Source organism: Mustela nigripes, chromosome 14 (assembly GCF_022355385.1).
Source record: "Mustela nigripes isolate SB6536 chromosome 14, MUSNIG.SB6536, whole genome shotgun sequence".
Classification (NCBI taxonomy): domain Eukaryota; kingdom Metazoa; phylum Chordata; class Mammalia; order Carnivora; family Mustelidae; genus Mustela; species Mustela nigripes.
In genome coordinates, this window is record NC_081570.1 from 5510575 (window position 1) to 5529646 (window position 19072).

General features: G+C 55.5%; 2 protein-coding genes across 5 annotated transcripts in view; one reads left to right on the forward strand and one right to left on the reverse strand.

Annotated features, from left to right (window-relative positions):
- SLC45A1 (solute carrier family 45 member 1) overlaps positions 1-2211 on the forward strand; it is a 29072-nt gene extending 26861 nt beyond the window's left edge. The window contains exon 10 of the mRNA XM_059374875.1: positions 2121-2211. The gene's annotated coding sequence lies outside the window, so the exon portion shown is untranslated. The remainder of the gene's footprint in view (positions 1-2120) is intronic.
- The window catches only part of RERE (arginine-glutamic acid dipeptide repeats), a 419097-nt gene continuing 400449 nt past the window's right edge, over positions 425-19072 (reverse strand). For 3 of the 4 annotated variants that reach the window (XM_059374870.1, XM_059374868.1, XM_059374871.1), the window contains 11 exons: positions 12594-12756; positions 11540-11632; positions 10935-11134; positions 9624-9785; positions 9015-9128; positions 7407-8737; positions 7076-7298; positions 6044-6767; positions 4121-4267; positions 3428-3608; positions 425-3084 (listed from right to left, as the gene is read on the reverse strand). In XM_059374870.1, coding sequence (XP_059230853.1) covers positions 3051-3084; positions 3428-3608; positions 4121-4267; positions 6044-6767; positions 7076-7298; positions 7407-8737; positions 9015-9128; positions 9624-9785; positions 10935-11134; positions 11540-11632; positions 12594-12756 — 3372 coding nt within the window. In that variant the 3' untranslated portion in view covers positions 425-3050. The remainder of the gene's footprint in view (positions 3085-3427; positions 3609-4120; positions 4268-6043; positions 6768-7075; positions 7299-7406; positions 8738-9014; positions 9129-9623; positions 9786-10934; positions 11135-11539; positions 11633-12593; positions 12757-19072) is intronic. The other variant, XM_059374869.1, reaches the window with a different exon arrangement.

Consider the following 19072-nt stretch of genomic DNA (forward strand, 5'->3'; position numbering starts at 1 on the left):
ACCTGTCCTCCAAGCAGGGAAGGAGCTGTATGCCCATTCACCATAGAGGGTCACAAATTAGAAGTGTGGGCAAGTGGCAGGGGGAGAAAGAGATCTGAGTGAGGAGAGATGTCCCCGGCGCTAGTGTCCTCCTCCCCCAGGCCCGTTCTGCTGCGTGGGTATGCTCACTGTGGGCGCCGACAATCTCCAACTGGAGGTCGGAGCACTCCTGAGAGCACTGAGAGAAACCCTTCCTACCAGACACGGCAGAGAATCATCTTTCTGGAAGCCACTTTAAGGGTAGGCAAACATTGAGCCGGAAACAGCAGAGACCCCAACTCTCCCCTCTGCCCCATCCCCAGCCTGGGGGACCTAGGCAGGGGCAGCTGCCAAGATCTCCCCCCCGCCCCAGGAATGAGACACAGGCCACTGGTCCACACCCAGCTGCTGCGGTGTAGCTTGGTTTTATTTATGTCCACAAATATCTCAAAAAAATTACAAAATACTCAAATGGAGAGAACACAGAAGTCACGATTTCTGGGTGTCTACTCTGTTTACACTGTGTTATCTCATGGCAAACTACTCATATATACATTTAGCTTCAAGATATATATAAACGTCGCGAACCAGAATGTACACTCCGCTCTGCTGCCACAGCGAAGCGCGAAGATCAATCCCAACAACATTCGACAAGACGCGTACAGGACACGGAGAAGCCAAACCAAACTTCAAACAAAAGGAAGGAAAATCCAAAAGGAAACCAAGGGGTCGGGCTTCAAAGACACCGTGAAGGTCTGGGGCCTCCTGAACACACCGTAGCTGAGCCAGTGAGGGTCTCGGGTCGAAGGTTCTCAAACGGCGGAATCTCGGTGCTTCACCTTGGGATGTGGGGGAGAACCGAAACCTAACGAGAAAACACCTTCAGACAGTCTTCAAGTAGAGACCGGCAAGTACTTCACTCTGTCTCTTCTTTGGAAAAACGGGTGACACAGAGAGGCGGTCAGGAAGGTCTGAGTGGCAGGCACCGTGTTCCACCGAAAGGAAAACAAAGATGCGGAGGAGGTGGGGGCCTCGGGCCGGCCCTGTCCCCGGAGGAAACAAGCGCCTCTGGACCGCGCACACCGGGTCTGGGCACACAGGGCTCCTTTGAGCTTGCCTCCCTCTAAGGAGCTGAAGTTAAGGCAGAAATGGAACGGGAGAAAATGAAAGAGGAAAACGACAAACATTTCCAGAATATTCCCAGCAGACAAAACAATCCTGTCTGTCCCAACTGAAACCAAACAGTTTAAGTAGAAACTGGAAATGCCCCCGATGCAGGTTTGAGTCCAGAACCCGAAATCTGCCTGCTGGCTTCTGGGTCAACGCGCCAGCCTCTGGCGCGTCTGACCCCTGAACTGAGTTCCAGTCCTGGCCACACCCCACACCCCACACCCCACACTCCCGAGCCCCGGGCGCTCTGTCTTGTCGAGCAGTTCTCCGCTGGGACTACCACACGCAATGGCAGAAGCAGCCCTCAAGAGTCTGAAGGGGGAGGAACAGAGAAGATCGCACCCAGATGGGAGGCCGAATCCCCGGGTGCAGACATCCCCAGGTCCCCCGCCCTGGAGAAAGCACACCATGCCCGTGACTCAGAAAGGAGAGGTGGGCGCTCCGCAGACCGGCCGGAGCCCTCAGGCTGGCAGCTCCCAGGTGGAAGGAAGCCTGCCTTCTCATTCCACATCGGCAGCTGCGACTCCTGCTCCTGCCCCCAGGAGGAACGGTGGGACTCAACATGGTGTCCCCATGTGATGTGGGTCACCGTGCATGGACCGCCTCCTGGGGGAGGTGCGCAGGCCGCCACCCACAACTGTGCCAACTCCGAGGCCTCCAGCTGCATGGCCAGAGGACCTGGCCTCCCCACAGGAGGACCCTAATGATGACACACACAGGGCAGGGTTTTTTCTCAAACAGATTCCTTTGGCAAGCATGTGTGAGGAGTTCTTTGCAGGGAATCGTGTTTTCTTGAATTTTCTAGAATGTTTATGAAATTGTCAGAGTATTTAAAAAGGCAGTTGATCCAGAACAACCAAACGTGTGTGCACAGAAACCTATAAGGGATTCTACAATCAGACACACAGAAACATGTGCTTTCTATCCTGCAGAGACAGAACAAGGTGGACACTTAACTCCTGCACTCCCGGGACAGAAGAAGAACGGTTTCATCTAACAGATACCTGCACTTCTGGCAAAGCCCAAGCTAGAAACAGACGAAGTGAAAATCAAGGCAGCAAAACAAAGCGACGGTCTGTCACACTGTCCCTGCGGATCCCCGGGTGCTCCCTGCTGTGACGGCCCCACGTCCCAAGCCTCTGCCCGTTTGCAATTAGTAACGCCCACCTGTTCCCTTTAATTAAAGGGATAATTATATATAACTTTTTATTAAAAAATCAACTCTGTATTCTGTCAATAGCTGGTAGGAATTCACAATTAGTGACATGGCTGGAAAAAATAGATCAGAATAGTTTGTGGAAGAAAAAAAAGGCCATTCTAAAATTATTTATTTACAGACATAAAAAGCCATGCTGCAGAACTTTCTCAAATTATGAAGATCTCCTACAATGTATTAAAATAAAAGTTTTTTTTAAAAATTATAGCTCTTGGATTCCAAACTCATATGCCACCTATCTGCAAACCTCGTGGGTTCTGGAACACACGTAACTGAGTGTGTCTGCACGCACAGTGAAGGGTGTGTACTGGATTCTAGCACCTACCAAGAAATCAAGGAAGGAAAAGAAAACTAAAGCCAAACCCCAAGATTGCAGGGAAAGTTTTCTGAATGTTCAGTCCAGTCCAGGACTCACTAAGTTTCTGGGGGACTGTCATGCAGGAGCACCCAAACCAGTCTCGAGGAATCCTCTCTACAAACAAACACTATTATGCTGATAACATTTTTAGTTGTGGGGTTTTTAAATATATAAAGAAATCTTTAGAAGATATTCTTTTTGCTTTTGTAGCTCATATTGTATGTAAAAAGTCCTGTTTCTCCCCCCAAGAATTGGGGTTTCCACAGCCAGCGCTAACAAATAAATAACTTATAACTGCTTGTCACCTTCTTTCTTCAGTCGACTAGAAAGCAAACAGAAAGAGAAAGTATTCAGCACCAAGCCCGGGCAGGTGGGTTAGGCGTGCATGACGACCCTCCTCTGCCCCTCCCTCCCACCAAGATGGCTCTGTCCGAGTCCCCAGAGACCAGAGGCCAGAGGCCTGGGCCCGCAGAGCCACTGGGAGGGGGTCTGGCACTTGCTGATATGGAAGGAGCGCCGTGGGCACCGCCAGGAGGGGTGATGGTTAGGCTGGGCCGGTGGCCCCCAGGTGGGGTATGTGGGAGCCCCCAGGTGGGGCATGGGGGAGCCTGGGCTCAGACGGAGAGCACCCCCCACCCCACCACGCCGGCCCCTCCCCACCTCACCTGTAATAGTCCTCCTGACTTGGTAGGTGGCCGCCATGCATGTGGGGGTGTCCGTGCAGCCACTGCTGCTCCATGGCCAGTCTCTGCAGCTCTGCTGACTGGGCGTGCATGGCCTGCAGCTGGTGGGCTGCAGACATGGGGGGTGGGATGGCCCCGGGCAGGTCTCGGGGATAGGGGGTACCTGCCAAACACAGAAGAGCCTTCGATCCAGAAAGGCCACGGAGGCGGCCAGGGAGCGAGGGGCCAGCAAGGCTGTCAGGTCAGGAGCCAGGCTCCTGAGGGGAGGGGCGAGGGGCCTGTGCAGCAGAGCCCCCCACCCCCGACCCGAGAGAGGAGGCCCAAAGCGCCCCCCCACCCGGATCCCTGACCCTGGGGGCGGAGGGGAGGAGAAGACGGAATATACACCGCCTGGTCCTCAAGGTTTCAGGACTCGGCCTCTCACTGCTTCAGGAGCCCCACCCCGAGCCCTCAGCTGGGCTCCAGTGCCTCCGTCCCTCCTTCACATCACACTGTCCTTGTCCTGGCTCCGGGGACGCCCTTACACTGCTCCACCCCAGCTCTCTGGGCTGGGTCTGCCTGCCTGGCTCCCGGGAGGTGATTTGTTGAATAGGCGGACGAACGACTGACCGAAGGGGACATCAGACACCCACCCAGCTCTCACACTGCCCCCTCCTCTCCCAGGCGCGTTCTTACCAAAAACTGGATGACGAAGCATCTCGTGCTCATGGGGGGGCTGTCCAAGCAGAGGGTTGGGGAGAGTGCCGGGGGGGTAGGGAAAGCGAGCCAGGTGAGGACCAGCGGTCAGGGGGTCAACCAGCGGGTGCACTGGGCCTGCTGAGCCTGGAAGAGAGGCAGAAGTCCAGATTGCAAGGCGGAGCAGGGCTCTGGGGCTCCCTCCCTGTCCGCCCTCCTCGGCCGTAATTACCAGTGACCTCCTCCTCAACCACAGCCAGCTCCTGGCCACCAGGGCCACCAAGTGCTGACCCAGAGTGGCTGCCCCCTCCCCAACCTGCAGCAAAGTTCCAGAACGTAACACGGAGATAAACTGATACACGATATTCTCTGCTCTTTCCCGAGCACCCCTAAGGCAGTCTCCCCCACGCTGTTTTGTTGAGGACTTTGCTCATCAGAGCCTACTTGGCTGAACACCTGAGGCCTGCCGTGCACCTGCCAGGTCTGCAGGGGACCCGGGGTCACTCTAGTCGTGCTACAGCCAGCGTGTCTGACCCCAGCTGTCGGCTGGACTGGCAACACTGCCCAGAGCCTCCTCCCTGGCCCTTCACCCACAGAACCCACAGGGGTCAGCAGAGTGGGAGCGGCCAGATACCCTGCGCCGTGAGCAGGGAGGCGGCGCACGAAGCCCCACTTTCTCCTCCTAGGCCCGGGGCCCCATTGCCCTGTCAAGCCTGCTCCACAGTTACCTTCTTGACCAGGCTTTCTCGTGGCTTTCTCACAGCAGCCTTGCTCCCAGCTCCCGTTCCCTCCCCCGGTTAGCTGTCCTCCAGAACCCTGACTGCTCTCCACATCCCGAGATGCACTGGCTGACTGCCTCTGCGTTGGGACGCAAAAGCAGACAGGCTTGTTGTCAGCATCTACAACTGTGCCGGACGTACCCCAGGTGCTCTGTGACTACCTGTCAAGTGGATGAATGTCGTATGGACGGATGACTGCCTACTCTCAAATAGCTGGTTGAGACACACCCACTGGTGACACCAGGGCTCACACGGCCCATGCCGGGTGGCCTCAAGGCTCCAGGTGTCAGGACTGTAGAGTGAAAGTGACAGCTCCCAGGCTTCTCCAGAACCATCTGCCTGAACAGAGTCCAGGCTCCCGAATCGGGGTTGGGTATGCAGAGAGCCAGGGGTCGCCCTAGCAGTCACCCTCCTCCTCAGCACGGGGGCAGGTCTGCCCACTCAGAAGTCCTACATGTGGGCTGTGCCCTGTGGACGCCATGGCAGGCCTTGGGTGCAGGGCACAGGCCGAGCTCCTCCCGCCCCATCCAGCAGGTCTGCAGAGCTGTAGACGGAGCAGGGACTCCGGCTGTGCCGGTCTCTGCCTTCGGCCCAGCTGGCCAGTTGGCAGACCTTTGGGAGCTCATTCCCAGAGTGGAGAGCACTGGGTGGCCTTCACCAGATGAGCCAGGAAAAGCCCAGGCCCTGTACCCCAAGAGGGAACAGGAGGGCTGTTCTTTAAGTTCTCACTGAAAGATACCCCAGGGCCTCCACCTGGGCTCCAATGCCCTTGCCCCGCTCCTCAGGCCCCAGCTCCCACCGTTAACGGGACTCAGTGAGCACAGGTCGCTTCCCACTCTCCCTGGCATGGAAGCCCAGGGCCAAAAACCCCAGCTTCCTCCAGGAGACCAGAAGCAAAGGGCCCCAGGGTGACTCCGTGTTCTGGAGAACTGAGGGGCTGGGCGGAGGCCAAGGCTGCGGGGGAGGGAGGCGGCGAGAGGACCCCGCACCGAGGCCGACTGCCCCCAGCTCCGGCAGGAAGGAAGGATTCCTTTCGGAAAGAACTGCCTCTGCGTGCAGACAGCGGCTCCATCTCTGGCCTGCGCCCTGTCCCCCCAGAACTCAACCCACAGCACCCTCCCAGCCCAGCCCCAGGGGCACCCACCTTGGTGGAGGGGGTCCTGCTGGTGGAGGTGGAGGTGCGAGTGGATGTGGGAGTGCTGGTGGTGGTGCGGAGTCACGTTGAACATCTGCAGGCGGGCCAGAGGGTCGCTGGTCAGCGACGCCATGCGCTCTGCGTGGATCCGCTCGGCCGCCAGTCTATCAGGGTAGCTCATCTCGGGCCGCAGCTGGGGGCCCGCCAGGGCCAGTCTCTCCCTCTCCAGGGGGTTCAGGCCCGGGTGGAAAGAAGCGAAAGGGTGGGGGCCCGCCGTGGGGGGGATGGTGAGGGCGCTGTGCCGGGCGAAGTGCTCCATGGGGTTGGTGGCTGGGTGCAAGGGGTCCAGCTCCGGGGGCTTCACCTCGAAGCCTGGCTTCATCCGCTCCCGCAGCTCCCGCTCCCGCAGCTCCCGCTCCCGCAGCTCCCGCTCCCGGAGCTCCCGCTCCCGGATGGTGGGGTCCACATTGTAGAGGCCGGGCATGTGGTAGGCCAGCAGAGGGTCAGTGGGGTTGAGGGGCATGTAGAAGGGGTGGTTGCGGTTGGTGGGTGACATGACGTGAGGCCGAGCGTACTCGCTCAGAGTCCGAAGGGCAGGTGTGTCGGGCCCGATATACGGAGGCACCGCGGCAATGGTGGTTGGTGGCGGCTCGAAGGATGGCCGCAGGTGGCCAGGACCACTGAGCTGGGGGTCGCTGAGGCGGCCTTCGTGGGCCGAGCTGGACGCCTTCTGCTGAAGGAAGGGAAGGCTGTGAGGGGCAGGCACTCACTCTGCAGAGCCGGGCCCAGCCCTGCTGCTCTCCCGCACCCGCCAGCCAAGGTGGTCCGTCCGCCCCAACAAGAGCAAGCCCCGACCACAGCCAGGGACAAGCTTGGGCCGCGAGGACACGGTCCAGCCCCTGCTGAACGGTCTGCTTTGTGCCGGCAGCTTCCCTCGTGCCCTGGATGGGGCTGGGCTGTGCACCGGAGAAAGGGAGCCGCAGAGCAGAGCTGGGGCGGGACCCCCCCCCCCCCCCCTGGCCCGGTGGCTCCCCGACTCACGGCTGATCTCTCCGCCTCCCGCTCCCGCTCCCGCTCCCGCTCGCGCTCTTTCTCCTTCTCCTTCTCGCGCTCCCGCTCCTCTCGTGCTTTCTGCTCAGCCTCCCGTTTGGCCTTTTCGATGGCCTCCTCCCTCTTCTTGGCCAGTTTGGATCCCGCCAGAGGCATGAAATACAGGTCTGTCCGCGCACACGAGTTGTAACCACGGTCCAGATGTTTGTAGAACCTAAAGAAGGCCACATCTCTCGCTGGGGCCCTGCCAAGGCCTCCGCCTGCCCCAGCTGTCCAGCCTGTCCCTGCCCTGGCTGTGCCCGCATTCCTGGGAAGCTAGTACCTGGCGGACTGGCTGGCATGGCTGGGGGTGTCCACCACAGTGGGCTCGGGGGACGGGCTCCTCGGCGGGGGAGGCGGGCTCTCGGGCTCCTCAGCATCATCCAGAGCCTCTTCCTTGATCTGGACGGTGGGGAGTGGGCAGGCTGCCCCCCCGGGGCCGCTGCCTCCTGAAGACACAGCAGCAGAGCAGGGCGGCTGGGCCGAGGGGCCAGGTCCCGCAGGAGGGGTGGCGGTGGAGGAGCAGGTCGGAGGGGTGATGGAAGGAGGTCCCCCGGGGACAAAGGGGTGCTGGGCAAATGGGGGCTGGGGGGGCACCTGGTGGAGGCCCGCTGGGGGGTGAGTGGCAGCAGCAGGAGGCAGGCTCTGGCTCTGGGTCAGCACCGGGGGCTGTGCAGGGGAGGAGGGCAGGGGCTGGCTCTGAGGCATGAGCTGCAGGGGAGGGGGATGGGCTGAGGGGGGATGGTGCGTGGACAGGGAGCTCAGAGGCTTCAGTGCTGGAGGGGGTGGGAGGTTGGCATTCATGGAGAAGGGCGAGGGCCCTGAGAGGTGAGGTGGGTGCTTGTGAGCTTGGGGGGCCGGCAGCTGGGGGATGGGCGTGGTGGGTGGGGGCTTGATGTGGGGCATGGCCAGGGGGGCCGGTGGCAGGGGTTGCTCCCGTGGGGGCTGCTGGGGCTGCAGGGCTGACTGCGAGGCTGTGGGCTGCAGGGAGGCATGAGGAAGAGCAGATGCTTGAGAGGCCTGGGGAGGGAGGCCAAAGGGCTGAGGGGGGCCTGGGTGCTGCAGCAGGGGCCCGGCCTGGAGGCTGTGAGGGCCACCTGGGCCCTGACTATGCAGCGGGGGCTGGCTGTGAGGTGGGGCAGAGGTCTGGCCAGCTGTCATGGTCAGAGGCTGGAGCGGGGGGTGTGGTGAGGGCAGCCGCTGTGGGTGCAGGGCAGGTGCCTGCTGGATATGAGCATGGGGAGCAGAAGCCACCGGAGCCTGTGGCTGGCTAGGGGGCTGGGAGGCTGAGGGCGAGCCCTGTGGAGGGCCTGCGGTGGCAGAGGGCGTGGGCCCTGGTGTGGGGAGCTGCGGGGCTCCCGGTGGGACAGTGGAGGGAACTGGAGGGGCCGCACTGGGGGCCCCTTGCAAGGCTGGGGGCTGGGCCTGCAGCATCTGCTGCTGGGCCGAAGAGTCTGAGTCGCTCTCGTTGTCCTGGGGGCTGGGGATGCTGGGGGACGTGCTGCGATTGTCCTGGTCGATGTCTTTGGGGTCACTGCTGCCCTCATCGTTGACACTGCGGCTGTCCGAACTCTCTCCCTCACCTTCTGATGGCGAGTTGGGCCGGCTGATCTCCTAGGGCCAGAGATGGGAAGGATGGCTCTAGGACAGCAAAGGCTCTCACTGCCCTGCGGTGCTAGCACCTGGCACACAACACAGGTCTGTGCACACAAGGTGGCAAGCCTGCCCCCAGGGAGCATAGGTACCCTCTGACCCGGCCACTCTCGGAAACCACTCTAGTCTCTCCCTAGGAGACGGGGCACTGCTAGGTCCCAGGGAGATCTGGGCTCAAGGCCTCTCAAGGGATGTTAGCTGCCAGCTACAGTCCTAGTGGCTCAGCTGCGCATCTCACCTGGGTTTTCGTCTTCTTGGAGCTGGTCCTGTCGGCTTCCTCCGTATCAGAGGCCGCCTTCTCCCGCTGGCGCTTGCTGCTCTTAAGGGGCGATGAGGCTTCCTCCTTCACCTTCTGCAGTGGGAAAGCCCAAGAGGGGCATCAGGACAAGGGAGGATGTCCCATCAGCCCCAAGGGGTAAATGATAATGACTCGCTGACACATTGCTCTGGAATTCGGAGCTCCATCTCCAGAAGCAAGAATGTTCTGGAAGGGACTAGTTGAGGTCAGGAGAAACAAGTACCTGGGGGTGGAAATAATTTGGCTTTAGGGGGAAGGGACCTTTCCAATCACACCTTATCCTTTGCCCCTGAGGCCTTGGGAAACTCAAGGCAGAGACAGTCCTCAAAGGTCAGTGCTGGGACCTGCAATGGACCCCGTTTCTCCAGACCCTAGACCCTAAGCTGCAATCTGTGGCCCTAGTCTAGGGCAATGCTGATGCCCAGGGAGGCTCCAGGAACGACCTGCAGCCCCATAGCTGAGGAATCTGAACATCAACCCCAGCAACCTGGGCTTTAATGAGAGGGCAGGGCCGAGCTGGCCCAATGTCCTGGGGGATAGGCACCTCACCTTGGCTGACTTCTTCACGGTCTCTGCTTTGCTATCGTTGCTGGAGGTGCTGGCAGCGCTGGGTGAGTTCCGGCCACTGGAGCGGATATCTTCATTGATGGGTGAGGCGCGACCATCAGGGCTGGCTGGCTGCTTCTTCCGACCACTGCGCAGTGTAGACATCTGCCCACCCAAATCGGAGGCTGGTGAGACTAGAGCCCAGCACACACACAGCATCCCCAGGAACAGAGCCTGCCACCAGCACGATGGCAGACCCCAGGCTCTGGTGAGCAACAGGCGCCTCTGGCTGCCCCTTGCTGTGTGGGGGTCAATATGGAACTAAGGGAGGGGCTGACTGGGTGGGTTCACCCAAAGCACCCCTCTCCGGAGATGGTCCTGGCTGTGGGGCAGAAACAAGCTAGATCTTCTAAGGGGGCAGAAGTCCACGAGGGCCTCTACTCTGCCAAGTTCTCCAGAATGATCACATACTCTGCTTCCTATCACCTCGCTCTGTTCATTCCATAGAACTGCCCACTTCCTCACCCAAACCAAACCAAACACCTGCCGATTTTGTCTGATAGTATGACCCAAAGGGAGAAGGTGTCAAATAACATAGCTCAGCTCCTAAAACCACCAAGCACTTGAGCACGTTTCTGCAAAGCTATGGCACGCAGAAGAGACGGGGGGACAATGATTCACATCAGTCCATCTGCCAGGCAGCCTGGGCACCAGCAGCCTTGACAAGATGGCAGGGTCAGAGGAAGGTGGACGGTGCCATCTACATGCCTACAAGAGTCACTGGGGAGACCAGTTACAGGGAAGACCCTTGGGCATCCCCAACTCCCAAGCTGGGAAAACCCTTGTTCCCAAAGGTCCCTGCTGCCACATTTCCTACCTGGAAAACAGAATCTCTACACAAGTGAGAAGAAAAATGTGCCAGAAGTTTTGAAAACTGAATCAAATATTGTGGGGGGAGAAAAAAGAGCAAGCTCCTGCAAGTTTTAAGTAGACAAGAGAATCCACACTACAGGTGGTGGGCCCAGGGGCCAGAGGAAAGTTGGGGGACTCGGAGAGCCTGCACTGAACAAGACACTGATGAGTTCTCTGTAAAAGTAAGCTCAAGACATGCACCCCACTGACAGTGCAAGGGAGGGAGAGAGCAGAGGCTCTTTCCAGACCCACAGACAAAACTAATAATACCTTCAAGCCAAGCACTCCTTAAAGGAGGATGGTTCTCTACCTGAAACCAATCGCTTCCCAGCCTCCCGGGAGGGACAAGCCCCAGCATCCTAGTAACCTGAAGTGGCCGGGTCATCTGCCCTGAGGACTCACCGAGCCACGACTGCGCCTCGTCCTCATGCTATGCTTCCCACTGAGCCCATCCTCTTCCTCTTTGACAGGTTTGAACATGAATGGGGGAGGGTCCACGGGCTTCTCAATGGGCGGGAGCTCGCCGTATTTCTTGAAGTGGATGCGGCAGTCTGTACACAGTAGGATGTTCTCCCGGCCCCCGTGGTGCCAGTCTTTGGAGGCTGCAGTAGGGCAGATAGGTGCAGGTGAGGGCCCTTCCGTGGCCTCAGGCAGACGCCCGTCACTTGCTTGGCTGCTGCTTGCTCTCTCCCAGGGTGGGAGAGGATTTCAGGAATATCCGTTCCCTCCCAGTTCTCACGGTGCCCAAGAGGAGCTGAAAGCAGGCTTCCCAGAAACACAGGTACCCCCCGCCCCCCCAACCACACTGACTATAAACGGGGGAGGGACAAAAGCTACAGATTTCTGCTTTCTCAGGTAACCCTGAAGCACAATGCAAATGTCAAGCCAGTGACACTCTGGCAGGTCTTGAACTAGATTCATGAAATGTTCAGAACAAGAACATGCCTGAGCCTGGCCTGTCTCAGTGAATGCTCCCAACACTCCCCGCCCCCCCGATCCCCACTTACTGGTGGTAAAGCAGTGGCGGCAGGCGTACCCCTTCAATTCCTGCTCGCTGTCCTCACTGTCAAAGTCATCCTCGCTGGCTGAACTCAGGTCCACTGGGCATGGCAGGAATACAACAGGGGTGGGGGAGACACCATCATGCTTGGCCAAGACCAGGACCACCTGTGACCTGTGGCCTGCCCCAGGCTCCAAGCCACCAGTCAGAGCGGCGTGGAAGGCTGAGGTGGGGCAGTGTTCACGAAGGACCACTCTGAATTCCTCAGGGCCAGTGAACAGAACGAAGAACTCATATGAAGGGTGGTACCCAAGGGTCTGCCCTACCCTGTATTTGGAGACTGATGTCACATCTGAATCCTGATGTGGCAAACACTGATGCCCACAACTGGGAATGGGGGCAGCGAAGCACAGCCATACGAATTCCCTGACACATCCAGGCATCCTGAGGAGCTCCCTCCCCACCGAGTCCTACACCTCCCCCCACAACCCCAGCACCAGTGGACTAGTTCCTGTTTGCATGTGCAACATAAGCAACCCGCAGGCTGAGTGCCCCAGGCCAGGACAGAACCGCAAGGCCCACTGCTGTTTGCGGACAGCTAGGAAGACTTAGGAAGGTATCATATCACACTGCACATCATACTGGGACCAAGAGGAGGGTCTTGATAAAGCAGGAGGAAAAAGAAGGAAGTATTAATCTGATCTTATTCCTAACACAATACCAACAGAACTCAAACAGTACCTCTTCCACTAAGTGGACAACCTCTGAAGTTACCGAAAACACCCCAAGACAGGGTCAAGCCTTACATTTTCATAAAAAAATTAAAATGATGTTGAGATTATTTTAAAAATATAAATGCATGAATAATTACTGAAACTCTCCTACCAAATCCCCAAGTCAGCGCTCACCCGGTGCAGGCTCTGCTATGTCCCTCACACTATGCTGCATAGTAGGCAGCACACACTGCTGTCCCCAACCTGTACCCTGACAGGGGTGCCTGTGTGGGCAGGCCCAGAGAGGGGGCAAGGCGCTGCGGCTCGTGGGTGAAGACCCTCACTTACGGAACTCGCTGGAGGGGGGTCTGGAGGGCGTGCTGACGGGTGTGGACGCCGTGCGGGTCTTGATCCTCCTGAACACGGCCTGCCTGCGGTGCCTTCGATGGGCCCTGGAGCTGGCTGCCTCAGGGGTTTTCTTCCAGTAGTAATAGAAGGTGATCAGCTCCCCCTGCAGGAGAGAAGCCTGGCTTCAGAGGGGCTTTCCTTCTCCAGGTCACCCAGTCGGCCTGCCCTCTGCCACCAGGAGCAGGAGCTGGTTCCTAACAGCTGTGCTGGAGATGAGGGGAATGGTGCTTGCTCTAGGCACACCTGTGAGCTGCCCACTAACTGGCGAAATGGGATGTTCCCCTCAGCCCAGCAGAGCAGAATTTCTAGATCTCAAGAACATTCGTTCATTCAACAAGTACCTGCTGAGCGCCTACCATGTGCCAGATGCCATGGAGAAAAACCAATGAACAATCGAAAAGAAGGAAAATGCTTGCCTTCCAACAGAGTGTATGTACAGATGTTTTCTTCACAGCATTCCACTGAAATCACACAGGTATGACAAGGAAATCCTGGCCACTTAGGTTATTCCAGGAACAAGAAAAGGAAAAAACTGAGATGGTGGTGAGCTGGGGTTAGGAAAAACAGAGACCCCAGATCCAGGAAAACTGCTCCACAGCCTCTACCCCAATCTGAGTGCGCACATCGGGACAAGCTAACACAACGTCCTGAAGGTGAAGACTGAGGCCTGACAATGGAAGGCCCTGAGGGACAGACACCGTGGTGCTGATGCAGAGGGGCAGTGCTGTACGTCACAAGGCCAGCCTTTAGGGCAGAAGGAGCTATTCTTTCCATGGCCCAGCAGAAAGGAAGACAAGAAATCCAAGAACAAACGAACAAAAGAAAGAAAGGAAGGAAGGAAGAAAGGAAGGAAGAAATATAGCAAGGGGGTATGAGCCCAAATGCAACTTTGAGACCCAGCCCCTCCTCCAGCTCTGCGCTCAGCGGGGAGTCTGTCTGAAATTCTCTCCCTCTGCCACGGTCCCCCATGCATCCACGTGTGTGCTCTCTCTTTAAAACAAATCAATAAACCTTTCTAAGAGAGGGGCTTTTTGCCTCCCACCCCAGGAGCCCAGCAGACACACCACACACACCAACAGGAGAATGGCATGTTCCGCTAAGCCTGGTTGACACAACATCAATTGCTTAAAACGAAGATCCCAAGATAAAGTATCTTTACCAGGAATTAAAAAAAGACAGAAAGGGGTGCCTGGGTGGCTCAGTGGGTTAAGCCTTCGGCTCAGGTCATGATCTCAGGGTCCTGGGATCAAGCCCCAAATCGGGCTCTCTGCTCTGCAGGGAGCCTGCTTCCCCTCCCCCACCCCGCCTGCCTGCCTCTCTGCCTACTTGTGATCTCTCTCTTTCTCTCTCTCTGTGTCAAATAAATAAATAAATCTTTAAAAATAAAATAAATAAAAAAGGCCAAAAAACCCCACTTAAAACAGCAAAAGTGTGTAATTCACATTGATTTTCTCTAACTGAATCAATCTTGTGGACAATCAGTGTGGCTGACTACTATATCCTGGGAAGCCCCCCTGTGGGAACCTCGTACCCCCAGGTGGGAGCCAGGTGGCCAGAGCACCGCACTGCCTCATGGAAGGGAAGGCTCAGTGCCCTGTGAAGGGAGGAGCCGAGAGAGACATGAAGCTTCTGTTCTCTGGTGACCTGGGATCTGGCTGGAAAGACCAGTGCCAGTGAGACGGCGGTGGACAAAGAGCACAGACACCAGGCGACAGACAGACGCTGGTGATGGCTAGAGCCTTAGAATGATGAGAAGTGAGTTTGTAGAGAAGAGGACAGATTTTAAGTGGGGAAATGGCTTTTGCAAAGCAGGTAGCACGTGCGTGTTGAATGTTCACTGCTCAGAGTCGGAGTCTATGCCTGTGCATTTTCTAAGAAGTGGGACCACAGCTGTCGTCAGATCCTTAAAGGAGCCTGTGATCCCAGAGGAGCTTCCGACTGGCTTCCAGAAGCCTACATACACCATGTATCTCTTGGAGCCGTGAGTATGTTTCAGTCTTTCCAAGGGCTACTTAAGAGAATGCTAGTGACTGCCAATACCGAACAGATGAAGTATGACCCCAGGCCCAGAAGGCCAGGAGCCGCCACCAGAGAAGAGCCTGCAAACTCACCCGGCCCTTTTCAGATCCACGAGACAGAAACAGTAAGAAGTGACAATGCAGGAATGCCTGCCCTTGGATTTCTGAGCTGTTGGCTATCACGTGCTGTTCTACAAGCACAGGCTACCTTTGTCCCTGTGGTGACTGAAGCACTCTGAGCCCCTAGGTCATGAACTGAAAACCTCCTGGCTCCTGCCTCTTTCCTTCCTATTTTCCTGACTTGGAAAGTCACTTACCTCTACTGATCTTTTGGTGTTGGCTGGCTAGAGGGAACAAATTCCTAAATCCACTGGGGATTAAGAGACCTGTGCTGATATAAAACTGATCTGACTCTGGTTTTCCTATGAGAAAATACAGAACAGAAGCCAAGAGAAGTCACTGTCAGTCTTCAACACTTTGTTAAAGTGACATGCTCTATCAGTTCAAAAAGACAACCAGTACAGTAAATCATGGTCCAATCCCAAACCTGGAAGGAAGTGGTACCTCCCACTGCCTCCTCTAGCTGAAGTCATTTTAGGGGCCAGCAGATGAGAGGCCTGGGATGTAGGAGGAAATGTGAAGCTACAGGAGACAGAAGGAATAAAAAATGGGAGAGAAAGTGAGGTGGAAGGCGCTACCAGGGTCTCTGCCAAAATCTCAGCGCCAGCGGGTGGCACTGGCACAGCTGCCCACACGTCTCTACGCGGCACTAGGCTGCAGCACAGCAGTGCCTCCTGCAGTTACGAGGGACCTGCGCCCCCCTGCTGCCGCCCACAGCCAAAGTGCAGGTGCAACTTCTGACTCCCCTAAAACTAAGAGTCTACTGTTTACCAGAAACCTTTCCAATGATATAAGCGGTCGATTAACACACACTGCATATGTTTTATGTATTATTTCTGTATTCTTACAATACAGTAAACTAAAGACAATCATAAAAATTACTAAAAAAATCATAAAAAGGAAAAATATATATACAGTACTGGACGACATAAAATAAATCTGTTTGTAAGTGAGCCTGAGCCATTTAACCTGTGTTGTTTAAGGTCAAAAGTATTTCAATGTCTCAAATAGGAATGTTTGAAAGAGTTTCAAATGGCTTTAAAAGATGGCATAGCTGGCAGATGAAAAGCGGGGAAGCCAGAGTTCACTGAGGCTATGGTACTGGCCCAAAGCGAGATGCCAGACAGAGAAAGGCTCAGGAAAAAAGCATAGGTTCTCAACCTTAACTTCCACTCCTGCACTGTGTACTCCCGGACTGTGTGAGAGAACTAGAAAACAAAAGAAACAAAACAAAGAAACCTAATATTGAAATAAACATCAGCATTTTGTCAGCAATTAAGAAATAACATCTTTTAGGGATGCCTGGGTACCTCATGTGGTTACTCGTCTGCCTTCAACGCAGGTTGAATCAGGTTCAATCTCGGGTTCCTGGGAATAAGCCCTGAGTTGGGCTCCCTGCTCAGCGCAGAGTCTGCTTCTCCCTCTGCTCCTCCCCCCAAACTCATGAACTCCTCCGCATGCACTCTCTCAAATTTAAAAAAACAAAACCACCACAACAAAACCTTTTAAACAAGGAAAAGGAGGGGACACCTGGGTGGCTCAGTTGGTTGAATGTCTGTGTTTGGCTCAGGTCAGGATCCCAGGGTCCTGGGACTGAGTTCCGCAATGGGCTCCTTGCTTAGCGGGGAGCCTGCTTCTCCCTCTGCCTAGTTACTGCTCCCCTGCCTGTGCTCATTCTCTCACAGAATAAAGGAAATCTTACAAACAAAACAAAATAAGGAAAAGGAGTCCAGAGCAGGTTCTATTAGAGGACTACAAAGGATCAAACAACCAAGCCAGAAGGAGTTCCACTACAAGCCTATAAACTAGTTTGGAAAATGAAAACATAAGTTTCAAATATAGGAAGATGGGGTAGTGACTAGAACTTTCATACGCTGACGGTGGGGCTATAAAATGGTTCAACCACTTTTTAAACTTTGGCAGTTCTTACAAAGCTAAACAAACATCTACCATATGACCCAGCAACTGATCCCACTCCTAGGTGTTTACCCAAAAGAATTAAAAACATATGCTCACACGAAGACTTTCATCCAGATGCTCACAGAAACTTTACTCTTTGCAGACAAAAGCTGGAAACACTCCCACACCCCTCAGTGGGAGAAGGGATAAACGGTGACCGTGCGCCCAACTACTAGGTGCTAGTTGGCAATAAAAATGCACCAACTGCTGATCAACCTGGTAATAGGGATGAGTCTCAGAACATCACACTGGATAGAAGCAGCCAGATACAAAGGGGTATGGACCGTTTGATTCCATTCTAGAAAAGGCAAATCTAAAAAAAGAGAGAGAGAGAGAAGGCAAATCTACAATCCCAAAAAGCAAACGAGTTTGCTGGGATTGCCTAGTCTGGAGGACGAGGAAGTAGAAAACTACCTGCTGAAGAACATGAGGAAACCTTTTGCGTAGAAGGGAGCATCGTACGAACGGATAGTGGTGCTATCTGCACGGAGGCACGGTTATCGAACTCCCTGAACTGTGCCCTTACTGCACGTAACGTGGGTATATTTTTATGGTATAAATGGTGTGCACACCAACTACACATCAGTGAAGTTGACTTAAAAAAATCCAGGCCAGGTTTTATTAGCTGCCTCTCAACCACCGCAATGTCTACGAAAGGATTAAACACTGGAATGGAGCGGATCTAGGAGGATTAGAAACAGCATACTGGTGACTGCATGGGTGGCTAGGTCTTGAGCACAAACAAAAGAACATGTCGGGAAAAGCTTTGGTTCTACAAATAGGGAATGAGGCAGCCAGAGGCCTCACCAGGAACGAAGTCAATTGAACTTTAATCAAACATGCATAGTGTGTGCTGCAGAGACCCGCTGCACATAAATTCAGGGAACAAAAGCTGTTGCAGAAATCAATAGCTTGCTGAAACATTAACACAGGCAATCATTGATCAAAAGGCAGCTCTACAAAGGCAGCCTTGCAAATTAGCTCCCGCCTTTGCTTGCAAGCAAACACAGAGGCAGCAACGTGGACATGAATGGCCGGACCCTATCGTTTTGTTCCCGGGGCTCTCACCCACCGCACAACAAGGCCTCCCAGCCAGCACACCTCACGTCTCCGTGCTGTAATTGCACGCAGCACGAGCGACTAAACTGGGTTAGTGCCTGGGCAAAAAAGGAAAGGAGAGGGGGCGAAGTCCTCTCCAATTGACAGCATTATGGGCTGCAGTGCTTGCCAAGAGAAGCGTTTAAACCCACTGGTCTATATTTAGCAGATTCTCTCTCACACACAGCCCCCCTCCCCACCCCAAGCTCTTCGCCTTTCCTTTGGTGTAAGGGGGCAGTGGTGGCTGAAGCCCATGATCTGCTCCTGGGTTTAGGCACCAGCTCCCCGCCCTGAGGCAGGATCTCTGCACAGCAGGTCTTCTCCCTAGGCAAATCACTCAGGGGTAGAGAACCAGGACCCATGAAGTTTCTCTGATTTTCCATCAAAATGAAAACATGGGGTGGGGAATGCCAGGCACAGGAGGAGGATGGAGCTAAAGATGCTCGGCAATCGGGGTGGGTGGGGGCCGGGACGAGAGAGTCAGGTTGACCAAAGGCTCCAGGCACCAGCAGACAGCTCAATCACGGCCACTCCTGTAATCCAGAAGCTTCTAGGGCTCAGCCACTTGGAATTAGTAGGAGGATTGGTTCCTTCTCTGCAGTCACCATTGTAGTTCTGTGCTTCCTCATGTCGGATTGTGAGGCCATCAAGTTTACTCCACATAAAACATCAGCGCAATGTCCTCCATGCCCGCCCTCCCCACACCATCTGAACTGAAGCAACTGAGTGGGGGTGGGCTCACGCTGTTCACCACTTACCAAGAGCCTCCTGGTATAAACTCATTTCAGGTAAGTTCTGCTGGCATGGCTGGGCCCAGCTCTGCTTCACCCTGGGTGAACCACAGACTGGCGACACGTTTCAGGGAGCAGGGTAAGCAAGCATCCCACTGCACGCGTGTGCGCAAGAGCAGAAGCGGGGTGGGGTACTACGGTGGCAGCTGGCAGCCTGACCAGGTTTCCCTCCCGTCTTACTAACAGGTCAATCTACCTACAGCCACTCGCTGAGTTAAAACAATGTCCACAAACCTGATTATTATTTAATTTCCCACAGGCACTGCACTGCAAAGGGAGGGGAGCCTGTAACCCCTCCTGCCTGATAAACACACACACACATACAACACACACAATATTTTTAAAGTAAGATAAGCTACATGTCTTGGGACCCTGGGAAGAGGAAGGCACAGAGGCACGAGCCGCGCAGGTGGGCAGCGAGCGAGCAGGCACT